Raw genomic sequence first — 27,675 nt, forward strand, 5'->3', positions numbered from 1 at the left:
ATTACTTCCAGTCTTTCTGCACTGATATTTGGCAATGTAATGATTTTGCCTTCATATATTGGCCATAGCATTGAGTAAAACGGTTTTTTTTAAACAACAGTATTTTTTACGACACGTTGGAAGTTATCACGTGACGCCGTTCTCCAAAACAGCATGGCTCGGTTGCGCCTCAGCACTCTGTTCGCCGTGTACTTCGTTGTGTCCACTCTCGGTTTACTCTACACCTTGTCCCAGCTCGGTGAGCAACAAAGCATTAGGTTTAGTACACTTCACTATTTATATTATGACCAGATATAAACACACAGAGGACCCTTGTATTACATTTTGAATTATCGTTATGCCTCAGGTGAGTGGGTGGAATTCGAGGTACCAATCGGCAATTATACCATCGGTAAGATCGGCAATTAAACTAGTTTATCATCTTGCCTCATTGACTTTCTATCAATTCAAAACTGGAAGCAGTCAATTTTGCGTTGATTATGATTCTATCAGATGTGTAGGTCGTAATCAAGCGAATTGGTTACGTATGGGAATCTATTTACAAATCGTCAGCAGTTTATACCTTGTACTACGTGTACAGATGACAAACGGTGCACCCATCCAAATATCTTTATACCGTGTACCACGTGAGCAGCTGACGTAAGCGGTGCACCCATTCAAATACCTTTACATACCACGTGAACAGATGACGTAAGCAGTGCACCCATTCAAATACCTTGTACCACGTGAACAGATGACGTAAGTGGTGCACCCATTCAAATACCTTTATACCTTGTACCACGTAAATAGATGACGTAAGCGGTGCACCCATCCAAATATCTTTATACCTTGTACCACGTGTGCAGATGACAAACGGTGCACCCATCCAAATATCTTTATACCTTGTACCACATAAATAGATGACGTAAGCGGTGCACCCATCCAAATATCTTTATACCTTGTACCACGTGTGCAGATGACAAACGGTGCACCCATCCAAATATCTTTATACCTTGTACCACGTGTGCAGATGACAAACGGTGTGCCCAGTGTTTTTTGTTTTTTTTAAGAACGTCTACCGTTAATCTCTTCATGAGGATTTAAGCTTCTTGAAAAACTTTAATTCAATTAACAGCCATGACGTCATTATAGTTCTCGCTCATTACTTATAAAATAATTCATCCACTTGTGGTATTACTCACTTTAATAGTTTTTTTAGGGTTTGAATGCCAGCCAATAGGACACCGGCTTAACTCCACCACTACCTAGTTACAGAGCACCAGGGTGAGTTTATGGTCGGATGGGAAAGCGAATACAACTAAGACAGCCGCTAAGTACAGCACCGTTGAGCTGCCTTGCAAACCCAGTTACAATATTAACAAAAACTTACAATAATTTTTTTCCCTGTAAGTTGGGTCAAACATTTAATAACTATTAGCAGGAGTACTCGGCATTTTCCAGTACTGTTAAAATCCTGTTGGCATTTTGACGAAATCGTTTTTTTGGCCTAAAACACTCATTGATGAAGCTCTGAAAGTTTGACGAAGATCTGTTCGGCCATCTCTGAAAACATGGTGACACAGACAGACCCATGGCTCTCTTATTGTACACGAACAGGGGCACCGTCATTGCCTGGTCTATTTTTTTGTGGGCAGAAAACACTTCCCCCTACCCACTAAGGAATTGTGTCCACCCACACTTCCCAACAACCACAATTATGAGGAAAACAATTATGAGGAAAACAAAGATCCAACTTTTTTTCTTTTCATTTTTTTTTTCCATCTGCTTGTAAGTCCACTAACATCACCTTCATTAACCATCGTTGCTGCTTATAAATATGGGGTGAGTAAAAATCACTTGCACTTTGCTGCGAAGTGTTGTTTGCTTTGGTTTGAACCTCCGTTTAAATTGAGTGAAATGAAACATTTTGAAAATTTCGAATTATCCTCACTCAAATTTCAACATCACCATAATGCATGTTGTTAAGTTGTTTAAACTTTCTTCATACAACACGATGATTTGGTTCAATAGTTTGTGAAGCATACATACATATAATATATAAATAAATATATAACTTCACTCATAGTATAGATAACAGCATAGACCCCTAAAATGACACTGACTCCCATGCAATGATACTCATATTGAAGATACTGTCATGGCCAAAAATATTGGCACCCTTGCACTTTTCAAATAATGCACCATTTCTTCCAGAAAATTGTTGAAATAAAAAAACATTTTGGTATCCACATATATGTATTTCTTTGGTTTTCAGTGGAACAAAACAAAAAGAGCTGAGAAATTACTAAATCTTAGCTTATTCCACACAGAAATCCAAAAATGGCCTGTACAATATTATTGGCACCTTTTAGAAGTTGTTAGAAATAATTAGATTTCAAGCAGGTGATTCTCCTTTACTTTGGAATTGAACTCACCGACGGTGAGTTGCAGGTGCCTGCAATATAAAAATCACTCATTCAACCAGTTTGAAGAGAGAAAAGGAGTCATTCTGCTGTTTTGTATCACTGTGTGGACCACAATGAGCATGGAGAAAAGAAAGAAAGCCAGGGAATTGTCTGAGGAGGTCAGACACAAGATTGTAGCCAAGCATGGACAATATCAAGGCTACACGTCCATCTCCAGAGACCTTTATGTTCCTGTGTCCACCGTACGCAATGTTATCAGGAAGTTTAAGGCCCATGGCACTGCAGCCAACCTCCCTGGACGTGGCTGTAAGAGTAGACTTGATCGAAGATTGCAGTGAAGGATTGTTCGAACGGTGGAGAAAGCACCTCAATCAACTGCCAAACAGATTCAAGCTGACCTTCAGACGATGGTTTCAACTCACACCATCCGTCGCCAACTCAATGAAAGGGGATTCTATGGTAGGAGACCCAGGAAGACCCCACTGCTGAGAGAGAGAGAGAGAGAGAAGCATAAGAAAGCCCGACTGGAGTTTGCCAAAACATACCTGAACAAACCAAGATCCTTCTGGGAGAATGTCCTGTGGACAGATGAGACCAAATTAGAGCTTTTTGGTAAAGCACATCATCTCTATGTTTACAGAAAACAAAATGAAGCCTTCAAAAAAAGAACACCTTCCCTACAGTTAAACATGGAGGAGGTTCAGCGATGTGTTGGGGTTGCTGTGATGCCTCTGGCACTGGGTGCCTTGAATGTGTGCATGGCATCATGAAATCAGGAGATTACCAAGGCGTTTTGGAGCGCAATGTTCAACCCAGTATCAGAATGCTGGGTCTCCATCGAAGGTCATGGGTCTTGCAGCAGGTTAATGACACCAAACACACTTCCAAAAGCACCCAGGAATGGTTCCAGACAAAACGCTGGACTGTTCTGAAGTGGCCAGCAATGAGTCCAGATCTAAATCCCATTGAACACCTGTGGGAAGATCCGAAAACAGCAGTTGGGAGAAGGAAACCCTTCAAATCTGGGAGAACTGGAGCAGTTTGCACAAGAAGAGTGGGCCAACCTGCCAGTAGAGAGATGTAGGAAGCTCATTCATGGCTATAGGAAGCGCTTAACTGCAGTTATTTTGTACAAAGGCCAAACAAATATTAAGTCTTGGGTGTCAATAATATTGTCAATGCCATTTCTTTTTATTGTCTGATTTAAAAGGACTAGGGCATGCCCGTACGTGGGTGCCCGTTCCTTGCCAAAAAAAAAAAAAAACGCTACCCGTACGCTCTACCCCACCCGTACGCCCGTAAACAAAAAAAACAACGCTCTTCGCTTCCGCCCTTCGCTCTGACTGAATTGGGAGAAATAATGCGCATAAGAAATCGAGAAATTATTATTTTCTCCGGAAGAAATCGAATTACGAACCGTAATGGCGCACGCGCTCGGCTCGGCTCGCTCTCACATCGGCCACGCCTACGCAACAACGCGGTCTGTGATTGGCTGCCGGAAGTGCAGTCTTCACTGTCCGGAAGGTCGCAAATTGCAGTTACGATGAATCGCAAATTAGTTTTAATTAGTTTTAAAACATAGTTTAACGGCAACATAGTTTTCCAACGTGAAATAAATGAATACGCTCTCAAATGTGCCGTCCGAGGCAGAGTCTGTTCGGCACACGTGATAGCTTGCTGCTCTCTGATTGGTTGAATCGTTTTTTGGACATAGCTCGGTAACTACTTCTCCGATTAATATGAAACCTTGAAAAGGCACATCCTCGGGTCCCCAGCAATATACCTGGCAAGTTTCAAGTATATCGGACCCGTGGTTGTCGAGAAACAGCGGTCACAGACATACAGACATACAAACATACAAACATACAAACATACACACAGAGATTACTGGAATTATAGATAGATATATTAAGTTCTGAATCAAAAACAAAGGTTCTGTAATATTAACAGTGAAAGAAAAAATTGTGGAGACCAAATACTTTTGGCAATTTGAACTTATTTTTAGAGAAAATTGTGAGTTATTTGAAAAAAGTGCAAGGGTGCCAATATTGTTGGCCACGACTGTACTCCGTCAGAAATAATTTACTCCCTTTATAAGTTGTGCAAACATTAGATGTCTGCCTCTGTATGTCTTAAGCATGCATCGTCAAAATATACACCAATATATGAATGGCACCAGGCTGGAGTACTAGTTGGTGGCTTGGACACCTACTACCTTCTGTCTTGCAGTAACCTGCGAATGTTGAAAAGAAGCTCGAAATCTCTATCTCATAACATGAGGGCTACGCTTGAAAAAGAGCATTTGATAAGTTTGTCGTTTGGAGTGAAAAATCGAAAATAATGCAGGTGCTTAGTAAATATATGACAAAGTGAAAAACCAGAATGGCACCGATATGCCTCCACCCACATTATTACATCATTATACATATTTGTACCAAGTTTGATTTAAATCTCTTCAGCTGTTCTGAAGTATCACATTTTGACCTGACATGTCCTCTGACCTTATTCCAAGTTTGGTAAAAATCGTTAATCCCATCACTGGTTCACAAGTTAGCTCGGTAACAGAATTTTTGCCTAACAGGACCTCTGACCCCACAATCCAATCAGTTCATCTTTGCATCGTTATACATATTTGTACAAGGTTTAACTTAGATCCCTTCAGCCATTCTTAAGTTATCGCGGTAACGAAAACCTATCACGGACGGCCGGACGGACAGCTAGATGCACAACCCAAAAAACAATGCTTCTAGTGACCTCGTCGGCGGAAGCATAAACAAACATTTATAATAAAAAAAGCACTTTTACAGATGTGGAAAGAAACTAATATTTTATTTTTTCCCCAAAATGTTGTGAATTTTCAGGTCATCCATGCAATTGTCGCCCGATCCTTTTGACTGCAAACTCCCACAAAGACGTTTTGCAAGATCGGAAGGAACATCGACGGCCATGGAGTGATGATGGCGAAGGTGCCGATTTGCCGACAATCTATGTGGTAACCCCAACATATGCAAGGCCGGAGCAGAGAGCCGAACTGACTCGGCTCTCGCAGACGCTGCGGCTGGTGCCAGCTCTGCACTGGTTGTTAGTCGAAGATGCAAGAACATCCGGTATCGTAGCAACTGAGGTGTTAGCAAAAAGCGGCCTGATTTACACACTGCTGAGTATGGAAACCCCTTCAGAGCTCCGCCATCGACCAGGCGAGCCAGGCTGGGTGAGAGCTCGTGGCGTTGAGCAACGAAATGCGGCTGTAACTTGGTTGCGGCGGGAACGTGCCTGGGACACCACTGCGGTCGTCTATTTTGCTGATGATGACAACACGTACAGTATCGAGCTCTTCAAGGAGGTGAAGCTTTATGTGAAGGAGCAAACACATTTCTTAACTGCAGATCAGATGTGATGTGATTCAAAAATATTTTTTGGTAATTTTTGAACAGAACCTAAATGACACTTGCCCTTTTCTCCCCACCTTTGCATCTTTCCAGATGCGTTACACATCACGTGTGTCAGTGTGGCCTGTGGGACTAGTTGGTGGCCTCCTGTATGAGGGCCCGCTCGTGAGCCGCGGGCAAGTCACCGCCTTCCGTACGGCCTGGAAACCCCAACGGCCCTTTCCCATCGATATGGCCGCCTTTGCTGTCGCCTTAAACCTTCTAATCATCCACCGAGAGGCACGGTTTGACCCTGCGGCTGAACGAGGTCTGCTGGAATCCAGCTTACTTGGCTCTCTAGTTTCAAGGGCGGATTTAGAACCTCGTGCACAAAACTGTACCAAGGTTGGTGTACGATCTCCGATTGGTTTACAAATTACTATGACAGAGAGAGAGAGAGACCACCTTTCGCATTTTTCCCCACAGAGCCAGGGGTTGGCCTTTTTCGGGCACGGTGGTCCCCTTTTTGAAGCAATGTTTTATGGCCGGATGCCCTTCCTGCCGCCAACCCTGTGAGTCGCCTTTTGCGATGCACAGGGAATTACCAGTGAGCTGGTACTCGATTTGCCGACCTCGGAAGGATGACAGGCTGAGTCAACCCCCCTGGCGTTAATTCAGCGATCGACCGGGATTCAAACCCAGGATCCTAGGATCCCAAGCCGGCACCCTAACCGCTAAGCCAACACCAGGCCTTTACAAATTACTATGGGTGGTGGGAAATAGAGAAAAAGATAATCCAAAAGAAAATGGGTGGTATTACAGAGGAAAAGAGTTCATGGTAGTTTTACATAGGGGATAAAAACGAGGTTTGGAAGATGAGGCAAGATTAAATGGAGGGGAATGGGTGAAACGTAATGGGGTAGAGGGTGGCGGTGGTTAAGTGTTGCAATAAGTACATGTAATATGTCGATGACTTTTGCTTTATTTGATTCTAAGTTCCTTCTACCATCTCACTTCAATTTACTTATTTATTGCACTTTGCCCTGTCCTCATTCCCAGATATTGGTGTGGCACACACGCACGGAAAAGCCAAAACTTAAACACGAAGAGGAGATGGCAAGACGGGGCCACGGACCTGATCCAAACGTAAAGCTATAACTGAGCTGACCTCAAAAACTATAGACATTTTCAACTATCCACTCCCTGTGGTTAATTGTTCCAATTGTGGCATATTGCCACCTTGACGTCACTCCCAAAGCTCCTTTCTACACCATCGTTCAGTACATCAAAGTCATCAATAGTGGATCTTTTCAACTTAGTTTTCTCTGAAGGCTTGGACTGAGGTCTTGACCTCATCAGAAAGTTAGTCTCTTTAAAAGAAGACAGATGAGGTTAAATTTAAAGGATCGACGTTGTTCAACCTGAAGTACGCACACTCACCTACCTCAAAGCTGTCTACCCTGTGTTCGAATCCCGACCCAGCCAAAATCTGTCATCTCAGTGATTCAATGATTCATCAATATGTGTGCTGATGGACATCAAACATCCCGTCTCCGGCAATAGTTGGTGCATGTTAAAGATCCCACGGTGTCCTTCGCAAATAGAGTAGGTGAGTTATCACCGGAACCCTGGAAAAATTCAAATTTCCCGTTTTAACCTACTTCATCGAATGTCAGGCTGGACCAGCCGGTTGGTGAAAGGCTCGAGCCAAAAATCTTCCCCGGCCAACCCCACACGAAGGTGGGAATAATTGTGGTTGTTAAATAACAACATGTTACTCGAAAACCGTTTAAGCCTATATACATAATAAAACATTATAAAAAGTCTTCTCCAACTTACCCCAATGCTCTCTGCTGTGTAATCGGAGACACTGATAACAAAACAATCACAATAGTACAAGACTGAATTGGAAAAAATTTTTTTTAAAGGTTCTCGTGTCAGAACCATGCACTTCTCGAGTGAGAACCATGCACGTCTTGAGTGAGAACCATGCACTTCTCGAGTGAGAACCATGCACGTCTTGAGTGAGAACCATGCACTTCTCGAGAGAGAACCATGCACGTCTTGAGTGAGAACCATGCACTTCTCGAGTGAGAACCATGCACTTCTCGTGTCAGAACCATGCACTTCTCGAGTGAGAACCATGCACGTCTTGAGTGAGAACCATGCACTTCTCGAGTGAGAACCATGCACTTCTAGTGAGAACCATGCATGTCTCGAATGAGAACCATGCATTTCTCTTCTCGAGTGAGAACCATGCACTTCTAAGTGTGAGAACCATGCACTTCTCGTGTGAGAACCATGCACGTCTCGAATGAGAACCATGCACTTCTCGAGTGAGAACCATGCACGTCTCGTGTGAGAACCATGCACTTCTCGATTGAGAACCATGCACGTCTCGTGTGAGAACCATGCACTTCTCGAGTGAGAACCATGCACTTCTGGTGTGAGAACCATGCACTTCTGGTGTGAGAACCATGCACTTCTGGTGTGAGAACCATGCACTTCTGGTGTGAGAACCATGCACTTCTGGTGTGAGAACCATGCACTTCTCGTGTGAGAACCATGCACTTCTCGTGTGAGAACCATGCACTTCTCGTGTGAGAACCATGCACTTCACAGGGGCGTTTTATGAGTTAAAATAGTTTACATATCTGCTTTGTCCACTGCATGAGTGGCAGGTATACAGAGATCAAAGTGTAAATAAACGGAAGCACAGCCGAGCTACGCTGCAATGTGAGGCAATGTTGTGGCTTGTTTTATTTAAAGGTGAAGGGTCATCATGATAACCCAATGCACTTTGTGCTAATTAGATGTGCTTCAGCTACACAGCAATATAGTAAAGGTTATATTAATATAGGCTTTTTTTTTTTAAAGCATCCTTGCTCATTGATGGGGGGGAAAAAAAACTACCCCTTGTGTTTTGTTTATTATTCCATCATCAATCATCAAACAGTTTGCTGTGTTTGGCAAGAGGAAGGAAAAACCCCGGCCTTTTTTTTTTTTTGGCAATTAATGTTATGTTACAAGTTTTGGCAATTTAAAAAAATCAACATTGTTTGCCAATCACTTGACTTCAGGAACAACAAGGGAATAACCATGATATGGTACAATGCAAAACATGACATGTGCATCGTCAGTAAGAGAAACGTGTATTCCACCTGCAAATAGTGTAAAAATAAATAAATAAAAAGGCGTGCCGAATTATCAGGAGTTTGTACAACAAGGACATGCAAGACACTGTGATGGGCCTCAACCCTATCCCTCCGCCTCCCCGCAGATTACATTTGCGATTACATCAGGCTGTGACCAATCTTTAACAGGGCAATTGCTATTTAACCAAATGTCAAAATTAACTCGGATAACTATAGAACTGCAGTCGTCTCGTTATTGTCCGATCCAGATCGACCCGGTGAGTCTCGTTGTAATGAGCACAGATGCTGCATGGACTTGTTGTATTTTGCGAAATTAAGGCCATGTTCCTAGCATTCAGGGTACGTGAGCATGACATCCCACTGTGGCATCACCCAAAAAGAAACTTCCACCGCATTTCATTTTGTGTGGTTCGGCCTACAATTCCTGGTTTGGCCATACTTACCAGTCTATTTCTCCACAAGGGCTCGATCAATATTTTTTTGTTCGTTTCTCCCCAAGGGCTCGATAATTTTATTGTTTTAATGTTCCTAAATATATTTCATTATTGGAAAAAAGTAAAAATGGGATTGTCTGCAAAAATTCCGTTCATTACAGGTGAATTAATTAATTATAGGTGAATTGGGGATGATAAGTATTTGTTTTTACGGGGCTCTGTTGCATTTTCTGCATAGAGAGGGAAATAAAGTAGGTTTAAAAATAGCAATCCAAAAAGGAATCATGTGTAATTACCTAATTGTCTTTTAAAATCCCATTACTCTCGAAGTTCTGCTCTGCTTCGAAGTAAGACTTGTTCATCGCACCGGTGGATAGGGAAAACATTTCGTCTTTGTGATCGAGGTTAAGGATCCATAGCGTGCCAGTTACACAAAACCGAGGACGGTTCTTTCAAGGTAATTTTGTCACCATCACCGTGGTGCGGTTATTTTGGAAAGCAAAACTTCTTTTTTACACAGCTCGGCTTGTAGAAGAAACATTTGCCGGCTAGCCAACGGTATCCCCAGTTACAAAAAGGTGCACAGACTTTGATGAAGCGATCATCTGTGCAGCACGCTCGGAGCCAACGACGGCCGCAAGCCGCAGTGCATCAAAGCGCGAGTAGAGCACTGTGCACGTCCAACCAGCATCCTGCACGCCAGCACGCCCAGCGAGCAACATGTTGCACACCTCGCTGTAGAAGCCAGGGTACGTGGGTAGGTCATAGAACACAAGGTGGTGGACTCCTTGAATGGTGTATCTGTAGGGAGCGTGATGGCAATCGTCACCTTCAAGTTTCCACAATAAAATTATCACAAGCCAATCCTTAAAGTAGGAAGAAAGCGTGCAAGATGTTTAGTTTGACAAACGACACATAAAAGCAAAAGACCAACCGCTTGAAGAAGTGGAACCTTTCGGTGTAGAGCATGAAACGGTTGTGGCCCTTGCGGAAAGCGCGGCGAGCCCGCCCAACCTGACGTCCCTCTTTGTACTCGCAAATATATGAACATTCCAAGTTATTCTCCTCAAAATGGTTCTGAAGGCGGAGGTAGTCAAAGTAGCTTGGCACAAATATCATGGTATGCGACATGACAGCATCACGGTACTGCGGCAGGACCTTTTCCACAAAGTGCTGGAACCTTGGTAAAGGTTGAGAGCAAAAGAGGGATATTATTGTTATTAAATTAAGGGATAAAAATCTTGTCAATAAAAATAATAATGATCTGAACTTGGGTAATGATTTCCATGGGATGTGGATTAGGGTTTTGTACCTGATATCTGGGAGTTGCGAGTACGTTTGAGACTCCAGGCGATGGAACGCATGTGGTACTTGAGCAAGAACCTGGGTAATCGAGCCCATCTTGGGTGGGGTTCTTGCCAACACCTGTTTCACAAAGGTCACATCAAAGTCACGATCAGTACATGCTGATCTGTGCATATAATGCAATTAGTCTGTTGAGGTGAAATTTACTAAAATTCAATTAAGTCATTTCTGATGTTGTGGCCTACTCACTCAATTTCACCAACCCATACATTTGTGACTCACCTGCCCACGGTAGTTATGGCAATGATGGTTAAAAATGGCAAGGATTTGGGGTACTGCCATAGCTGACAGCACCACGGTCTGGCGGTAACGAGAGGCCCAGCCATGTAGCATCCAGTTTCGCACACGTGAAAAGTCTATGCCCTGAGACTCGAGAGGCAAACGATTTAGGTGGGACATCAGGTGCTGATACATGGAGGGGTGGTAGAATTGAAGAGACCGATTTGAGGGACTTCATCACAAAAGAAGACAACCAAATGCACAATTTCTGTATATTAGGATTTCATTAAACTGCAGAAGAAAAAGGGGGTTGGCGTGTATAGCTTTCCCAACGAAGGACATTGCTCGTGTTTGTTGTTTAGATCCCAGGTCCAAATCCCATATAAAAAAATTTTTTTTTGTGCATCATCTATGAATGCATTTGTGACTGCATCATCATCATAATCATTCATCTATGAATGCCCTTGTAGTTCATGGAAAAGTGCACCAACTCATAATATCCTTACCCTGTGTGTGACGTATGTACACACAAGCTTTTCTATGAGCCTATATCAATGGAGAACAAATAATAATAAAAAAACCTTTTAACCCCTAAATACCATATGCCACAAACATCAAAGTGATATGTTAGGAAGAGGCATTAGGGGCTTGTCAAGATATACGGCCATAATAACTTTCATTTTCAAGGAAGTCCATATGATACGCACACTCCCCTCTAAAGCTGCCTATCCTGGGTTTGAATCCTGACCCATTTATAAACTGTCATCCCGGTGTTTCACAAAGATGGTGATTGATTCATAAATGTGTGTGTCATCCCTCGTTAAACTGGGCATCCTTTCTGCCAGCATTAAATGGTGGATATTAAAAATCCTTCGGTGTTCTTTGCGAAGAGTAGGTGAGCTATCGGCCAGCACGGTGAACAAATTCCAAAATCTTGCACTAGCTACTGCTCGGAAGGCAATGGCAAACCACCTAGTGTAATAAACTGCTTCAGCAGCACCGACGCTCTCAGAGTATGGTACATCTAAATATGAAAAATCCACAAATGATCTAATGGCGACTTCTTACGCAACACTGTCAAGCCCATAAATCAGTCACATTGTGATATTTGTCACCTTTTTATATACATTTTTTTATAAAAGCGAGGACACTGAATGGATCAAGACAAAACAGCATGCAAAATGAACAGAAGAGATGCACACAAAAGGAAGAGTAGAGGGAGAGAGGGGCAACACCAACAGCAAAGTTGAATGTTAAGATTGAGGGAGATTTGGATGAAAAAGGGTGTAGGGAGGGATGGTGGGGTGTGGGGAGGGAAGGTGGGGTGGGGGGGGAGATTGTTTGCGTGGGGTGGGGGGGGGAGATTGTTTGCATGGGGTGGACAAGATGGGTACAAGATAAGGAAACTCCAAGGAGGGAAAACTGGAAATTTGGAAGGAGGAGAGATTGGGGTGGGGGTTAAAGAGGGTAGAAAATATCATGGTTTTAGATTGGCTATGATCTGAGATGGTGATGAACAGCTTTTGGCACCATTGTGAAGCAATGACATCACTAAATGATCCCACCAATCCCCCCCCCCCCCCCCCCACCCACCACATTTAAAATAACGTTCTGCACCCCATGCTGTATGGCTGCACAATCCAGAAGTTTGTGTTCAATCAAATTTGCATTTGAACATGACATGCACAGTTGCACACTGCTATTTAACAGAAAGGCAGGCTCATCCAATCACTGGTATGAAAAACTAGCAGAAGTGATTGGACAGCCAATGACGATTCTTGATACTGAAACACGATAAAGTCCATCATCAATGGTGGTTGAGATTAACAAGCTTCAGCAACAGTAATGTCCGTGCAATAAAACAGCTTTGAGAACAATTGTGAGCACTTGGTAAGTCATAGTGAACTAGAACGGTACTCGTCGACGTCACAACAACGTCGACCGATATGCCTCCGCCCACATTATTACATCATTACAATACTTGTACCAAGTTTGATTTAAATTCATTCAGCTGTTCTCAAGTTATCACATTTCTACCTGACATGACCTCTGACCTTTGACTTCTTGACCCCAAAATTTAATCATTTAATCTTTCCATCATTATCCATACCTGTACCATATTTTAATTTAAATCCCTTCAGCTGTTCACAAGTTATCACATTTTTACCTGTCATGATAATATAGAACAGAAGAGACGGCCCAAAATCGAATCAGTTAATCTTTACATCATTTTACATACCTGTACCAAGTTTGAATTAGATCACTTCAGCCGTTCTCAAGTTATAGACATATTACGGACTTTTGACCTTTGACCTCTTGACCCCAAAATCTAATCAGTTCGGCTGTGCATCATTATACACAAGTGTACCAACTTTGGTCAGAATCCCATCACTGGTTCACAAGTTATTGCGGTAACAGGATTTTTACCCAACATGACCTTTGACCGCGTGACCCCAAAATCTAATCAATTTATCTTTACCTCATTATACATACCTGCACCAAGTTTGACTAAGATCCCTTCAGCCGATCTCAAGTTATCGCGGTAACGAAAACCTATCACGGAATTTCGGACGGATGGACAGCCGGACGGACAACCTGAAAACATAATGCCTCCAGCGACTTCGTCAACGGAGGCATAAAAACCCCGAGCTGATAGACCAGACTACGTCTTGGTTTAACATGCTAAATTGCAATGATGAGCTGACAAATTGTCATGGAACGATGAACAGTTTAACACCAGCTTAAGAGTACTGTGTCCATGCTTTAAGCTCAAGCTATCTAGGTGGGTGCCAACAGTTTACAAAGGTTTGTTCTTTTTGCAACAGGTTCATACCGTGACGTGCTCCCAGTTCTGCATGAGAAGCATGTCAGTCTGGTCAAGCACAAGCAGCTCGATGGAGGAGAGAAAGTCAAAGTCTCGTTGCTTCTCACCCTCTACACCCAGAATGGTGCGTAGGCCCAGCGGTGAGGCGATGATCACATCAGAGGAGTAGAATGGTGAATAGAGACGCAGCTTTCTCTGCAGTACCGCCAAACCTGCTCAATGTAACCACATCGACAACCAAATCAATTCACATTCGGACCTCCTCGTGGGATTCAATTATTTTCAAACCTCTTCATTAAATCCTTACACTGAAAGTACCCGGGCCATGATCATCGAATTGGCAGTGTCGTTTCGTCTTGCATGGGAAAATAGTACCGGACTCCATGAAACCATTACCTTGGTGCTTCACAAGCAGTGCAGTGTCCTTTTAGATGGGGTCTCTGACAACTGTTAGTACCAGTGAATATTAAAGAACTCGGTGCTTTTCAAAAAGAGTAGGGCATTGTGTGCCATACATTGTGTGCAAAACGCTATGTTTCTGTTTTACAACTTCACTCATAATACCCTCCCTCCTGATAAGGCCACAGTTACAAAAGGGTGACAGGATAGCTTTGAGGTTGCACATACTGTACTCACTTTGGAGTTATCTAGTCTGATTATGGTTCCCAATCCAACTACAAACCGTCATCCTGGTGTCATCAAAACATTCCACAGGCAGAGCATTGTACGAATGAGTGTGCAGTACTTTAGAGGGACGTTTAGCAAGGTGTCACGTCTGCCAGCATTCACCGGTAGATGTTAAATATCCAATGGCATCTTACGAAAAGAGGCCAATGTGTGATGGTGCTCTGACCAAAATACAAATACATGTCCTAATGTGCAAGGACACTGCATCAGTGGCACAGCTACACCTTGGTGAGGATTAAACCAGTGGGCAGAATACGTAATCAAATGCAGATCCAAAATGCATCCTCTATAGTCCATAAGATGATGGTATGCATCACATGGGACAGTTAAGATAGGGGGAACCTTCATTGCGGCTCAACCTGCAAGGCAAGATGTACAAATAATGAGTATTTCTCTTCCTTTAAACATTCCAAAACAAAATTTGAAGACGCAGACTTGCGTCAATCAACCCACCCACACGGAAATGGTCGTCTGTGTTTCCGGAGAACATAAAGAGGAAATCGTCAGGCCGTGATAGGTTTGGAGGAATGTCATCTGGTTCTCTGCCATACTCAGATAGGAACCTCTGCTGGTGGCCAACCTGAAACTTCTCACCGACAGGCCTCAGCAGATCCATGAAGATGCGTACACAGCGCAATGCTGCATCACGGGTCGGGAGTACAATGAGAACCTGAAATTGAACCAGATACACAGACAGGTAAGTGGGGAGAGGGTTGCAGAAAAAAAAAAATGCAAAAAAAACTCCACAAGGAAAATGCATTATAAAAAGGGAACAATGATCCAACTCGTCAACTTGTGCTTAAGAAAAACTTACATTCTTCGAGAGCAATTTTATTACACAAACTGCAATACTTATTACACAAACCCGAGTATTCCGAACACGATACAGACTTGCTTCGCACAGTCGCACATTGTGATTACTTTACAACCAGGATTCATTCGTACCATCTCAAAGGCTTACTGTTGTTTGAATACCATGGAAACGTTTATCTACAATGGAATGTAGAAGAGATAGCCAGCTTAATGCTGTTTGTTCTCTCTAATGGGCAGAAAGATGTTGCACAAGACGACAGCTTTTTTCAAATTAAACTCCACTGGGGATTTCAGCCAAACGCAGACAGCCAAAAGAGATCCGGGCGACTGCCAAGGTACACTACAATGTTGATCCAACAGCGATCAAGGAAAGATTTACAAATGATTTTCAATTGTCATCATTTCACATAATCACCAAGCATAAATAAATAATTCGGTAGGAAAGGTAAGAACATTATGGTATATGGTTGGACTACCTTTGGCCGGGTGAATCCTTGGTCTCGAAACTTATCATCATCATCAATGGATGACACCACTTTGTGAACCTCTTCCGTTTTTTCCTTACTGGTTGTTGCCGCTTTCCTCATGCGCAGGCGGCGTTTCTGCGTTGCTGTTACGGCCCTCGTTTCTTTTTCACGCTCAGCTCTTTTGCGCAACGTGCGATTGTTGGCAAGAACCCTTGCGTTAGCCTTGAGCACGTGGTTGAGCGCATGGAGGCAGTAGACCCTACGGATCTCCTCACTCTTCACGGTAGCCATGCGCTCTGTGTAAAGCAAGTCCCGATAGCTGTTCAGGATGGAAAATAACTCTCCTTGGAGACTAGTGAAGAACGTGCTCCTGTCATCCATCCGCCTATGTTTGGCCTGTTTACCGTCCACCCTATTCGTGGCTAGCCAGGTGAGGCTGAGAGGGCGGGAGAGATGCAGACATGTAGGTCCCACATCAGATTTGATTCGTGCAGGAGGTTCCACGTGCCCAGGAAGCGAGGAAGAGATGCACATCTGGCCAAGAACCGGCCACTGTAAAACGGTACAGCAGGGTGTAAATATACCAAGAGATTAAGACAAAATCTTACTGGAAAATAACTTTTTATCCAATTAATACTGGTTTTTTAATAAGGGTAATTTAATATCACTTTCTATATGTTCACTCGCATGGACACAATTAATAGCTTTTCGTTAGTTTAAATAAAAAGCATTTCTAAAGGGAAGCACACACTGTGTGTGTTTTGGGGGAGGGGAGGGAAAATGCAAAGGGTAGGGGGGACGGAAACTTCCTGCAGAGGAGGAGGACACAACAGCAGAGATGGAGTGAAGTGCTCCACACAATATAAACAACCTATAAATTATATATTGCTACCTCCACACAATATTATATATAATTATATAAACAATATATTGCTTCAGATATTAAATCTTTCCTCTTCTCCAATGGCTTGATCTCTGATCATCAATTTGGTTTCAGACCTGGTCACTCTACTCTGGACATGCTGCTTCTGCTTTCTCAACAATGGATGGAGGTCCTCAACGCCAAACAGGAAATTAGAGCTGTCTCCCTTGACATTTCACGTGCCTTCGATATGGTCTGGCACCCTGCTCTGCTCACCAAACTCTCCTCCTTTGGTATCCATGGAAATCTCCATGCATGGCTGGCGGACTTCCTCTCTGGTCGTAGTCAACGTGTGGCCCTGAATGGGTTTCTCTCATCTCCTCTTCCTGCTCAGGCTGGAGTTCCCCAAGGTAGTGTTCTGGGCCCTGTGCTTTTTCTGGTCTTCATCAATGATCTCTCTGACTCTCTTGAAAATCCTCTCTATCTCTTTGCTGACGACTCTACTCTCTGTCGCTCCATTCCTCATCCCTCAGATCGGCAGTCTGCAGCCTCCTCACTCTCTGCAGACCTGGACAAAATCACAGAATGGTCAAACAAGTGGAACATGTCTTTCAATCCTGACAAATCTCACACTCTTACAATGTCTCTCCGAAAGGACCGACTGGACAACCCTCCCATCTACTTTCTCAACAATCCTCTCCAAGAAGTTCTGTCGCTCAAGCTTTTGGGTCTCACTATCTGCCATGATCTTTCTTGGGAAAACCACATTTCCAAGCTGGCCTCCAAAGCCAGTCGCCGACTGGGCATCCTCCGTCGTGCGAAGTCCTTCCTTGGCACACCTGAGCTCCTCACCACATACAAGGCTTTCATCCGCAGCTCAATGGAATACTGTTCCCCCCTCTGGGCTGGTGCTCCTGCCTCACACCTTGCTCGGCTTCACGCTGTTGAGGCCAAAGCTTTCAGAATCATTGGAATCTCCTGCGATGTAGTCAACACCGAGGGCCTTTCACTCACTCACCGCAGGCAGGTTGGTGGTCTTTCTGTCTTCTACCGACTCCTCTCTGGCCTTGCTCCCCCAGCTCTCTCTGTGCTCTGTCCCCCCAATATTCCTTCAGGTCGCACAAGATCTGCCTGCAACCCTCTTATGGTTAAACTGCCAAAGTCTAGGCTCTCTGCTCACCTTCACTCTTTCATTCCCCTTTTCTCCCACCTCTGGAACAAACTCCCCCACTCCCTTCAATCCCACTCCTCCCTCCAGGTCTTTAAAACAGCTGTTCACCACCATCTCTTATCTTCCCCCATCGAAAACCTTGATCTTTTCTACCCCCGGTAATTCACCCCAGAGTCCTTGCAGTGTTCATATGTTTTATTCCTCTCCCACCTCCCCCCAAGTCCTCCCGATGTCCCTGCTATCAAATGTTGTGTTTGTGTCCTTCCCCCTCTTCCCCCTCTCTTATGTGTCCTTCCCCCTCTCTCCCCATCTTGTCTGCCGCTCCCCTTGTTTTTTGTGTTTTGTGTGTCGGTTTGTCTTTTTGTGTGATTAATGTTAGCTCTTTCACGAGCCTCGATCTTGTATACAAAAAAAAACCTAATCTAAACAACACAATCTTGGGTGACTGTGCACATCAAAAACATGCAAAAGTGAATTGAAACAACTACTCTTTCTTTCTTTCTTTTTTTTTTTACTTTTCTTCACAAATACATTTAACACAAATTGATGATGTCAACACAGTCATAAATATGTACTGTGATAATGTCAGCAAGGCTTCTGTGCTCGCAACAACATGGTGGAGCCATGTACTAGGTGAAATGACCTGTGTGTGTACATGTGTATTTGTATGCGTGTGCGGGCACAGGTGTGTGTGTGTGTGTGTATGTGTGTGTGTGTGTGTGTGTGTGTGTGTGTGTGTGTGTGTGTGTGTGTGTGTGTGTGTGTGTGTGTGTGTTTAGTGTTCCCACACGAGCTCATTGCTTACAAGTCTAGGATCCCAAGTCCAAATAATCTCCTTGTATATGATAGGAGGTGTTTATATCTGTTGTCGGGTTTGATTCTACAATTAGTGCCCCAACTTTTAATGATATCTCAGTTTCTATGACACCTTGGAAAAAAAAAACCTGAACAAAGCCAGAATAGCCATCCAATGGATGACAATAATTACTTCAAACGTGTAACTGTGAGAGGGACTAGAGATAAGCAGATGAAGAACAAAATTAGAGGAGAGACAAAAAAAAAAAAGTGCAATGGCCCAACATTGCAGAGAATAGACAATAATGACTTTGTCCTGCGATGGACTAAAATTGGCCAGTCAAGTCAATTCAAGTAACAGTACAGCAGTATCTCCCAAAATCCACACCCTGTGATGCGATATGATGATGTGTGTAGAAGCTCCTCTACGACTCCAAATTCAAGGCAAACCATTCATTCTCACCTTTACTTTCACGGTGTCCTGCATGGTCTTCTCCAACACGACAGATGCAACCTTTTCATCCATCTCAAACTCCATGTGTTTCAAAAATAGATCTGCAGGACATCAGCAATTGTTGAAACAGGCCTTGCATAAATAAGGCAAATGTCTCACCTCTAAAATCCAATTTTTCACGACACGGCAAAAACAAAACAAACTCGGCAAAAATTGCGTGCGCTGTAATAGAACAATAATCATTTAACACCTTCTGAACATCAGCGACAGCATAATCAACCCATAACTTTTCACTATGCAAGGAAATCGGTTAAATATCATTACATTTCATACATTGTAATTACCTCCACAACCAAAGGTGGACAGATGTTATGTTTTCACCCCTGTTCGTTTGTCTGCCTGTGACCATGATATCTCAACATGTTGTGGACAGGATGGGTGTTTGCAAAAATGAATTGGTTCGATTTTGGTTCAGATCCGGATGCAGATCAACGATCAACGTATTTATACATCATTTTTGGCCCCATCTCTCAATGGTGAAGAATCACTTTTAAAATTCTCAGATATGGATCCGGATCTTCCCCAAAATCGAATCAATTTATTCTTTGTCACACACCCATCATCATGTCCATAACTTTTTGAGATATCCTCCTGAGAGACAAGCAAAGACAGACAAAGACAGACAAACAGTCATGGGTGAAAACATCACCTCCGTCCATCTTTGGTGGTGGAGGTAAACATACACACATATATAATCGTATCAGACTCACCTTGGTTAACTTCACATTTTTGTCGAATGTCTTCCTTTTCTTCCTCATCTTCGCTGCCCTTGGCTTCAATGTTCAGGCTAAATTCCGCTTCATGGTTTTGGTCAAAAAACTCCATACCCTCCTTTTTCACTATTGTGCTTTGCTCTTTCTGCACTTCAACTTTCTTCTTTTGAGTAGTCTTAACTGCAACCCCACCCTTGTCATCACACTTAACCTCAATGTCTTGAGTTTTCACCGTACTTGTGTTTTCATTATCCGCAAGTTCCTCCTCAGACTCCTGCTCTGCATCACTGCTGTGCAACATGTCTCCATCAACGTCATATGTAGACCACTGTCCATTTTCCTCCTGATCATTTCCTCCACGAAGCAGTGCTGCCAGGAGCTCTTGCCGGACACGCTGCTGTCCAATTGGTCTTTCCTCTTCGTCATCAGAACTGCTACTGCCGTAGTTGTCATATACTTCAGGTTTGGTCTCCTGTCGCGCATGCACAGACAGACATGCATTAATGCACACACACAAAAACACAAACACCTTGTAAGCAAACACATAGACAATAAACCAGAGAACGTATCCATAACCCACTTAGAAAATAAATTTCAAAGACAGGTGTGAATAGAAGATGTCACACAATAAACCAAAACAACAAGTACAGCCTCATCAATTGCAAAAAAGAAGAAAGAAAAATATAAAATGAAATATCAACAGATATACACCAACAACTGGGAAAACTATGAAAGAGCAGGAAGGTACATATATATATATATAAAAAAGAGTTGGACAGATTGGGAACAAACAAAGAAGGCTCTTTGGAATGCTGAAGAAGAGGTCAACTTGGATGGAAAACGAATCCTTATAAATGCCCAAGACCAAGGAGACTACACCAATGGGTTTAAGAAAATGGCGGGACTGAGTGAATCAGACAAGTGTAGATTCTGCAAAATAGAAACAGAATGTACGAGTCACCTCTCCACCGAGTCACCACCGAGTCAGCTCAGGATGTAAAAACCTCATGTCAGAGCAGCTGTACACCCAAAGGCACAAGGCATGTCGAGTGATACACTGGCACATCTGTGAAAGTCTTACTATCCCAGTTCCAGAAAAGTTGTGGAAACATGAACCAAAAGCAATCACTGAAAACAAGGAAGTAATGCTCACATATGACCTAATCATCCCATCAAGCATGAACACAGAAAACAAAGCATTGTGCTGAGGTACAAAAAAACAAAAGAAGGCATTGCTAATTGAGGTGTCAGCCCCCAGCGATTTTGGCCTAAACAATGCAGAAATCAAGAAAATGACCAAATACAAAGTCCTCAAAAATGAAGTGAAAAGATCCCGGAGGTTGAAGAATGTCAAAATTGTACCAGTGATTATTGGAGCAATGGGAATGATAAAAAGAACCTAAGGTAGATCTTAAAAACCATCCCAGGAAATATTACGACAAACAAACGGCAGTCGGAAGCTGTCCGAGGCTTGGTGACAATCCTCAAAGGAGCCCTCGGAACAAAACTTTGAGAACAAGAAAACTTCACAAACTGGTCTATGAATCATGATCCCTTACTGAAACGGAGGTGGATACTTCGAGACCTGGGAGGACTCCATTCCACCTTCTGAAACCCGCATATGGATATAATATTCAGCGAGAGACACACACACACACACACACACACACACACACACACACACACACACACACACACACACACACACACACACACACACACACACAAATAATTATTTAAGCAGAAGCATTGCGGGAATTTAATTATTTATTGCACAATTAGAGACTTTCAAGTCTAGAACATTCTTGTGAAAAGGTAGGAAACTGAAACATATTTAATAAAAATAAATCCAATAATGTTTCTTGCAGAAACAGCTTGCCCATTCTACAGCACAAGACATGCTCATGTATGCTAAAAGAAGACTATCATTCGAAAAGAATAGCCCATTGTGAGTCGGTACCCAGCACAATTTCTCTACCTTGGGTGAGCAAAAAAATAGCACGTAGGATACGTAAGTAAATGTAGGATACGTATGCACGTAGGTAAACCTGTAATACATTGGAGTGCTGAGATGTAGACAAAGCAAAGGCGTGATAAGCCAAATGGCCTTTACCTACAGCTTCGTAACCGTGTGATAAACGTACCTGCTTTTCGCCTTGTGTTGAAGTTCCGTTTTTGCAAAATCTGCCACAAAAGCGAATAAAAAGCATTTAATCACGTCAATAAACCACATAGATGAAGCCGTGCTGGGGAATAACTTACACCCACATACATTGGCACCAAATTCATGGGTGATCCAGTGCTCAATAAGCACGATGATGGTAAAAAAAACTATCGGGAACTAGGTACCCACAAGCAACAACCATTTTTGTTTTACTGTAAATGATAAATGTGATTCAAATCAACACTGGGAGTGGGAGGCCTGTGTATGACCCCTTCAGCAAGTACAGTAGAATCTGCAGCAATAAGCAACAAGCCGTAGCTTGGATACCAATGAGAGCAGAATAAAACTAGGACACTTGGTAGAGCGCATACCTTCGCCAGGACGAACATTTTTTTTTTTTTTTTTTTTTTTTTTTGTATACAGAGTCGAGGCTCGTGAAAGAGCTAACATTCATCAAAGAAACAAATCAAACAAACAAGCAAACAAAGTATATAAAAAGGGGAGCGGTCGACAAGATGGGGAGAGAAGGGGAGGAAGCACACAAACACAACATTTGAGAGCAGGGACATCGGGAGATGTGTGGGAGGGAGAGGGCCTGGGGGGAGGCAGGATAGGTATAAAACGCAAGGACACCAAGGACTTCCAGGAAAGAAGACAAAAGTCACCTCAAAAAGATGGATTTGGGGTGAAATTAGCGGGGGTAGAAAAGATCAAGGTTTTGGATGGGGGAAGATAAGAGATGGTGGTCAACAACTGTTTTAAAGACCTGGAGGGTGGAGTGGGATTGAAGAGAGTGAGGGAGTTTGTTCCAGAGGTGGGAGAAAAGAGGAATGAAGGAGTGAAGGTGAGCAGAGAGCCTAGATTTTGGCAGTTTAACCATAAGAGGGTTGCAGGCAGATCTTGTGTGACCTGTAGGAATATTTGGGGGAGAAAGCCCAGAGAGAGCTGGGGGAGCAAGGCCGGAGAGGAGTCGGTAGAAGACGGAAAGACCACCAACCTGCCTGCGGTGAGTGAGTGAAAGGCCCTCGGAGATAGCGTCATCACGGGAGATTCCAATGATTCTGTAGCCACTGTAGTTTACGTTCTGTAGCCACTGATAGGCCGGATGTGGATTCGGACCTGAACCAAAATCTAATCGGCTCGACAATTTGGAACTGGCAGCAAACTGGTTAGAATTGAGCGAGTAACAAACTTGTGTGCAAATGACTTGAGATATGCAGAGATGAAACCTTGATCGAGACACGTTTTTGGTTACAACTCGGCAGAAAAATGAGTCAGTGTTCATAATGTTGTTGCTTTTCTAAAAAGTGAAGTCAGTGAACATTTGCAGAAGATTTGCCTGTGGCACCCTGCTGTGCGGACTCTCAATCTCCGGCCCCAGAAGACTTTTGAGAACTATCTTTGTTCGTAAATTGGACAGGCAAGACTGAATCGTGTTTTTTATTTTATGTTCACCAAGACCACACAGGAGGATGAGATGGTACATGAGATTGTTTACATTTTATTGAGAAATCTACAGTGAGATGTAATGTCTCCTAAGCTGGGACATCAGTGCAGCTGGCAGGATGGCATAGAAGTACGCACACTCACCTCGACGCGGTCTAGCCTGGGCTCGAATCCCGACCCAGCTATAAACTGTCATCCCGGTGTTTCAAAGGCAGGGTGCTTCATCAATGTGAGTGCCGTCCCTCGGATGGACGTTAAACCAGGTGTCCTGTCCTTCAGCATTCGTTGGTGGACGTAAAATATCCCATGGTGTCCTTCGTGAGGAGTAGGTGACCTATCACCGGCACCGTGAACAAATTCAAAATCCTGCCATAACTTCCGAAGTTGGAGTGATGACCCATCCAGGATTGTAGCCTCATAACTTAGGGTTACCATTTGTCCGTTTTTCCCCAAACTTAGTAAACCTCTTTTTCGGTCCTCAAATCTCTGTCCGGCCGTGTTTTTTAAATAACTAAAAATGTCCAGGATTTTGCCATTTCTTTGCTTTTGCATTTTCAAAGGCATACTTTTGAAGATTTGAGACACTTTTTTTTCCTTTTTTTTTTAGCTCACCTGGAACGTAGTTCCGGGAAGCTTATGCGATGGTGCGTCGTCTGCCCGTCAGTCAGTCCGTAATAAAAAACTTGCAATGTCTTCTCCGAAACCACTGATGGGATTGTGACCAAACTTGGCGCAAATGATCTTGGGTATGTTGCAACTAAAATTTGTCCACGGCATTAAAATATATATATCGGGGTCTGAAAGGGTCCATGGGGGGCGGGAGGGAGGGTCAAAGTGGCTCCAGGTTTGACACCTCTAAAATAGGTATTTGCTTTCTTTTCTGAAACTACACACATGGCTTGATGAAACTTCACCACAACCTTCATCACCCATGTTGTAACAAAGTTTGTTCATGACATTAAAAAAAAAAAATATATATATATATATACAGTGGAACCTTGACTTACGAGTGCCCCAACTTACGAGTTTTTCGAGATACGAGCCGTCGCTCGGGCGGTTTATTGCTTTGAGATGCGAGCCGAGATCTGAGTTACGAGCTTTCGCCACCCGGTCACGTGGTTATCTTGCCGTGCAAGTACAGTATCTCTGTCGTATAGCGCTGCATTTTTGTTTTCACATGTTGGTTATTTTGAGTTTACGCCACCAGGTGGGTTCTGGTCACGTGGTTATCTTGCCGTGCAAGTACAGTATCTCTGTCGTATAGCGCTGCATTTTTGTTTTCGCATGTTGGTTATTTTGAGTTTACGCCACCAGGTGGGTTCTGGTCACGTGGTTATCTTGCCGTGCAAGTACAGTATCTCTGTCGTATAGCGCTGCATTTTTGTTTTCGCATGTTGGTTATTTTGAGTTTACGCCACCAGGTGGGTTCTGGTCACGTGGTTATCTTGCCGTGCAAGTACAGTATCTCTGTCGTATAGCGCTGCATTTTTGTTTTCGCATGTTGGTTATTTTGAGTTTACGCCACCAGGTGGGTTCTGGTCACGTGGTTATCTTGCCGTGCAAGTACAGTATCTCTGTCGTATAGCGCTGCATATTTGTTTTCGCATGTTGGTTATTTTGAGTTTACGCCACCAGGTGGGTTCTGGTCACGTGGTTATCTTGCCGTGCAAGTACAGTATCTCTGCCGTATAGCGCTGCATTTTTGTTTTCGCATTTTGGTTATTTTGAGTTTACGCCACCAGGTGGGTTCTGGTCACGTGGTTATCTTGCCGTGCAAGTACAGTATCTCTGCCGTATAGCGCTGCATTTTTGTTTTCGCATTTTGGTTATTTTGGAAAATTTCTTAGTTTTAACCATGGGCGTCTTAACTTAGCAAGACGGAGGTTTTGCAGGAAATTAACGCGGAGGAGCCAGAGGCGGAGGTGGTTATCGCTACAAGTGAGATTAAGGAAATGTTGGGAATGTGGGAGAAAATTTCAGAGTTTATTGAAAAGAAACACCCTGAAAAAGTTGCAACAGGTCGTGCGTTGGCGCTGTGTAACGACACTTGCCTCACTCATTTTCGAAACATTTTGAAAGGGAGGAAGAAACAAACCTCGTTGGACAGGTTTTTCTTGAAACGCCCTGCAAGTGAAAGCGAGGAAAGTGTGGCGAAAAAGGCAAAAGTTATCCCCTCCACCTCCGCCAGCATCTTCGTCTGATCTTCAAGGTAAATACACTTAATAAAACCAGTTTATTTCTTTACATTGTCTTTTATCATGTACAGTATATACGAGGTCGTGCTTGTTTATACATTATTTGTTATTTATAAAGTACATTTTTCTTATTTAAAAACACGTAACAAAAAAAATTGGTGTGGTTTTTTGGGGGCTGGAACGGATTAATAGCATTTCAATGGGGAAATTTGATTTGAGAAACGAGCAATTTGAGTTACGAGCTCGGTCACAGAACGAATTAAACTCGTAAGTCAAGGTTCCACTGTATATATATATATATATTTTTTTTAAATAAAAAATCGGGCCCGTCTCCTGGGGGGGGTGAGATGTTGCCCCCCCCCCCCCCAATGTAGGTATTTGCTCTTTTCTCTGAAACTATACAGAAAATTTCAATGAAACCTAACCACAACCTTAATCTTGACCACAAACGCATCAACGTTTGTTCATGGCATAATAAAAAATCAGGGTTTAAGGGGATGTGAGGGGGATTTGACCCCCTAAAATAGGTATTTGCTCTCTTCTCCAAAAATAGACACACAATTTCGATGAAACTCGACCACAACCTTCATCACCTGTGAGTACCAAAGTTAAGAAAATCGAGATCTGATTGGGTCTATGGGGGGGGGGGGGTCAACGTGAGTCTAGGTTTGTCTACCCCCCCCCCCCCTTCAAATAGGTATTTGCTTTCTTCTCTGAAACTACACACACAATTTCTATGAAACCTCACCACAACCTTCATCACCCATGATATAACAAAGTTTGTTCATGACATTAAAAAAAATCCGAGATCTAGGTGGGGGCGTTGCCCCCCAAAATATGTATTTGCTCTCGCCTCCGAGACTACACACACAATTTTGATGAAACTTCATCACAAACTTCATCACCCGTGATGTATCAATGTTTGTTCAAGCCAATATAAAAATTGGGGTCTGAGGAGGTATACGGGGTGGGGTGTTGCCCCCAAAATAGGTATTTGGTTTTGTTTGTTTGTTTAAAATCGGTTGTACATGGTGCGCTGTGTTCTAGCAACCATTTAAATTGGTTTAAAATACCGTGATACTGTTTAAAATACCTTTAGTCAGTGTGGTATACTGCTTTATTCTACCATGTGAGCACACAGCGGTATTGCCCCTATTTTTTTGTAAAACCAGGCAGCAAATCAGAGGATGTTATTACAGCAGAGGTTAGTACAGCAGAGGGTGCTTTTGCATTTCACACCGTTAAGCATCACAAGAGTTTCAAGTCAATGGATTGCACATGTCTTGTTGAAGATGACATTCCTTGATTCTAAGGTAGCCTGAAAATGTTCAAGTGCTCGAACCAAGAAAGAAGCAATTGTTAGAGAAGTCTGCATCGGTACATATCAGGAGGAAGAGCACTGACGAAGGATTGGTGGTAGGAAAGGACTCACCATGCTTAAAGAGGTACATTGAAATTAAAATAATTATAACTGATTTTTGAGAAATAAACGCTTGTTCATATTTGTAGCTACTCAATGTAGACATGTCTAGTACACTGTGTGTGTATGTATGTATGTATGTATGTATGTATGTATGTATGTATGTATGTATATATATTGGTTCATCGTTGCCCATTCGCCGTTTTTTTCCTGAATTCATTCACGAACTGGCTGTCCATGTCTTGCGTTCGACTGAAGGTGGCACAGGAATATGGAATTTATTGGTTCATCGTTTTCCATTCGCTATTTTTTCCCCAATTCATTCACAAACCGGCTGTCCATGTACGACGTTCGACTGAAGTTGGCACAAAAATGTGAAATTTATTTGTTCTATGGTTTAGCATTCACTGTTTCCACATTGTTTGTTTGCTCATGGCCTCCCACCCATGCGTAGCACAGGTACCGAGCTATTATGCATACATATATACACTTTAATATAACACGAGTCGGTAGATACTGTAAGTGACACAGACACACCCCACATATTGTCTTTTTTTCTCCTTTTTTGAAGTTCAAATATGGTAACCCTAGGTATCTGCTTTGGCAGCACCAACACTCTGTTGCATGGCAGATGATGATTAATTAATTACCTCCGCCA

The 27,675-nt window shown here is 43.0% G+C and overlaps 3 protein-coding genes across 7 annotated transcripts in view; 1 reads left to right on the forward strand and 2 right to left on the reverse strand.

Annotated features, from left to right (window-relative positions):
* On the forward strand, nucleotides 1-8,513 carry B3GAT3 (beta-1,3-glucuronyltransferase 3). Of its 2 annotated transcripts, XM_068133687.2 has the most exons (4): nucleotides 1-238; nucleotides 5,267-5,748; nucleotides 5,888-6,178; nucleotides 6,833-8,513. In XM_068133687.2, the coding sequence occupies exons 1-4, from the start codon at nucleotides 154-156 to the stop codon at nucleotides 6,929-6,931; spliced, it is 957 nt and encodes a 318-aa protein (XP_067989788.2). In that variant the 5' UTR covers nucleotides 1-153; the 3' UTR covers nucleotides 6,932-8,513. The 2 variants fall into 2 exon arrangements, with proteins under 2 accessions (XP_067989788.2, XP_067989783.2); XM_068133682.2 differs by having other exon boundaries at nucleotides 5,888-8,513.
* LOC144888560 (protein FAM200C-like) overlaps nucleotides 1-27,675 on the reverse strand; it is a 143,878-nt gene that overhangs the window by 38,531 nt on the left and 77,672 nt on the right. The gene's annotated exons all lie outside the window — the stretch shown is intronic.
* UTP25 (UTP25 small subunit processome component) overlaps nucleotides 8,511-27,675 on the reverse strand; it is a 25,599-nt gene continuing 6,434 nt past the window's right edge. For 2 of the 4 annotated variants that reach the window (XM_068133645.2, XM_068133669.2), the window contains exons 2-11: nucleotides 21,937-21,976; nucleotides 19,790-20,264; nucleotides 19,029-19,120; nucleotides 15,747-16,289; nucleotides 14,911-15,127; nucleotides 13,780-13,982; nucleotides 10,950-11,132; nucleotides 10,675-10,787; nucleotides 10,297-10,542; nucleotides 8,511-10,163 (exon numbers count right to left, since the gene is read on the reverse strand). In XM_068133645.2, coding sequence (XP_067989746.2) covers nucleotides 9,911-10,163; nucleotides 10,297-10,542; nucleotides 10,675-10,787; nucleotides 10,950-11,132; nucleotides 13,780-13,982; nucleotides 14,911-15,127; nucleotides 15,747-16,289; nucleotides 19,029-19,120; nucleotides 19,790-20,264; nucleotides 21,937-21,976 — 2,365 coding nt within the window. In that variant the 3' untranslated portion in view covers nucleotides 8,511-9,910. Of the gene's footprint in view, nucleotides 10,164-10,296; nucleotides 10,543-10,674; nucleotides 10,788-10,949; nucleotides 11,133-13,779; nucleotides 13,983-14,910; nucleotides 15,128-15,746; nucleotides 16,290-19,028; nucleotides 19,121-19,789; nucleotides 20,265-20,753; nucleotides 20,921-21,936; nucleotides 21,977-27,675 lie in introns of those variants that run through there. The other 2 variants (XM_068133652.2, XM_068133661.2) reach the window with 2 other exon arrangements.

The sequence above is a fragment of the Myxine glutinosa genome, chromosome 1 (assembly GCF_964187855.1).
Source record: "Myxine glutinosa chromosome 1, kmMyxGlut1.1, whole genome shotgun sequence".
NCBI classification, from domain to species: domain Eukaryota; kingdom Metazoa; phylum Chordata; class Myxini; order Myxiniformes; family Myxinidae; genus Myxine; species Myxine glutinosa.

Coding starts and splice junctions, on each gene's coding strand:
- B3GAT3 (XM_068133682.2), top strand. CDS start 154: ATGGCTCGGTTGCGCCTCAGCACTCTGTTCGCCGTGTACTTCGTTGTG. Junction 239..5,266: donor CTACACCTTGTCCCAGCTCG/GTGAGCAACAAA, acceptor GTGAATTTTCAG/GTCATCCATGCAATTGTCGC. Junction 5,749..5,887: donor GTATCGAGCTCTTCAAGGAG/GTGAAGCTTTAT, acceptor GCATCTTTCCAG/ATGCGTTACACATCACGTGT.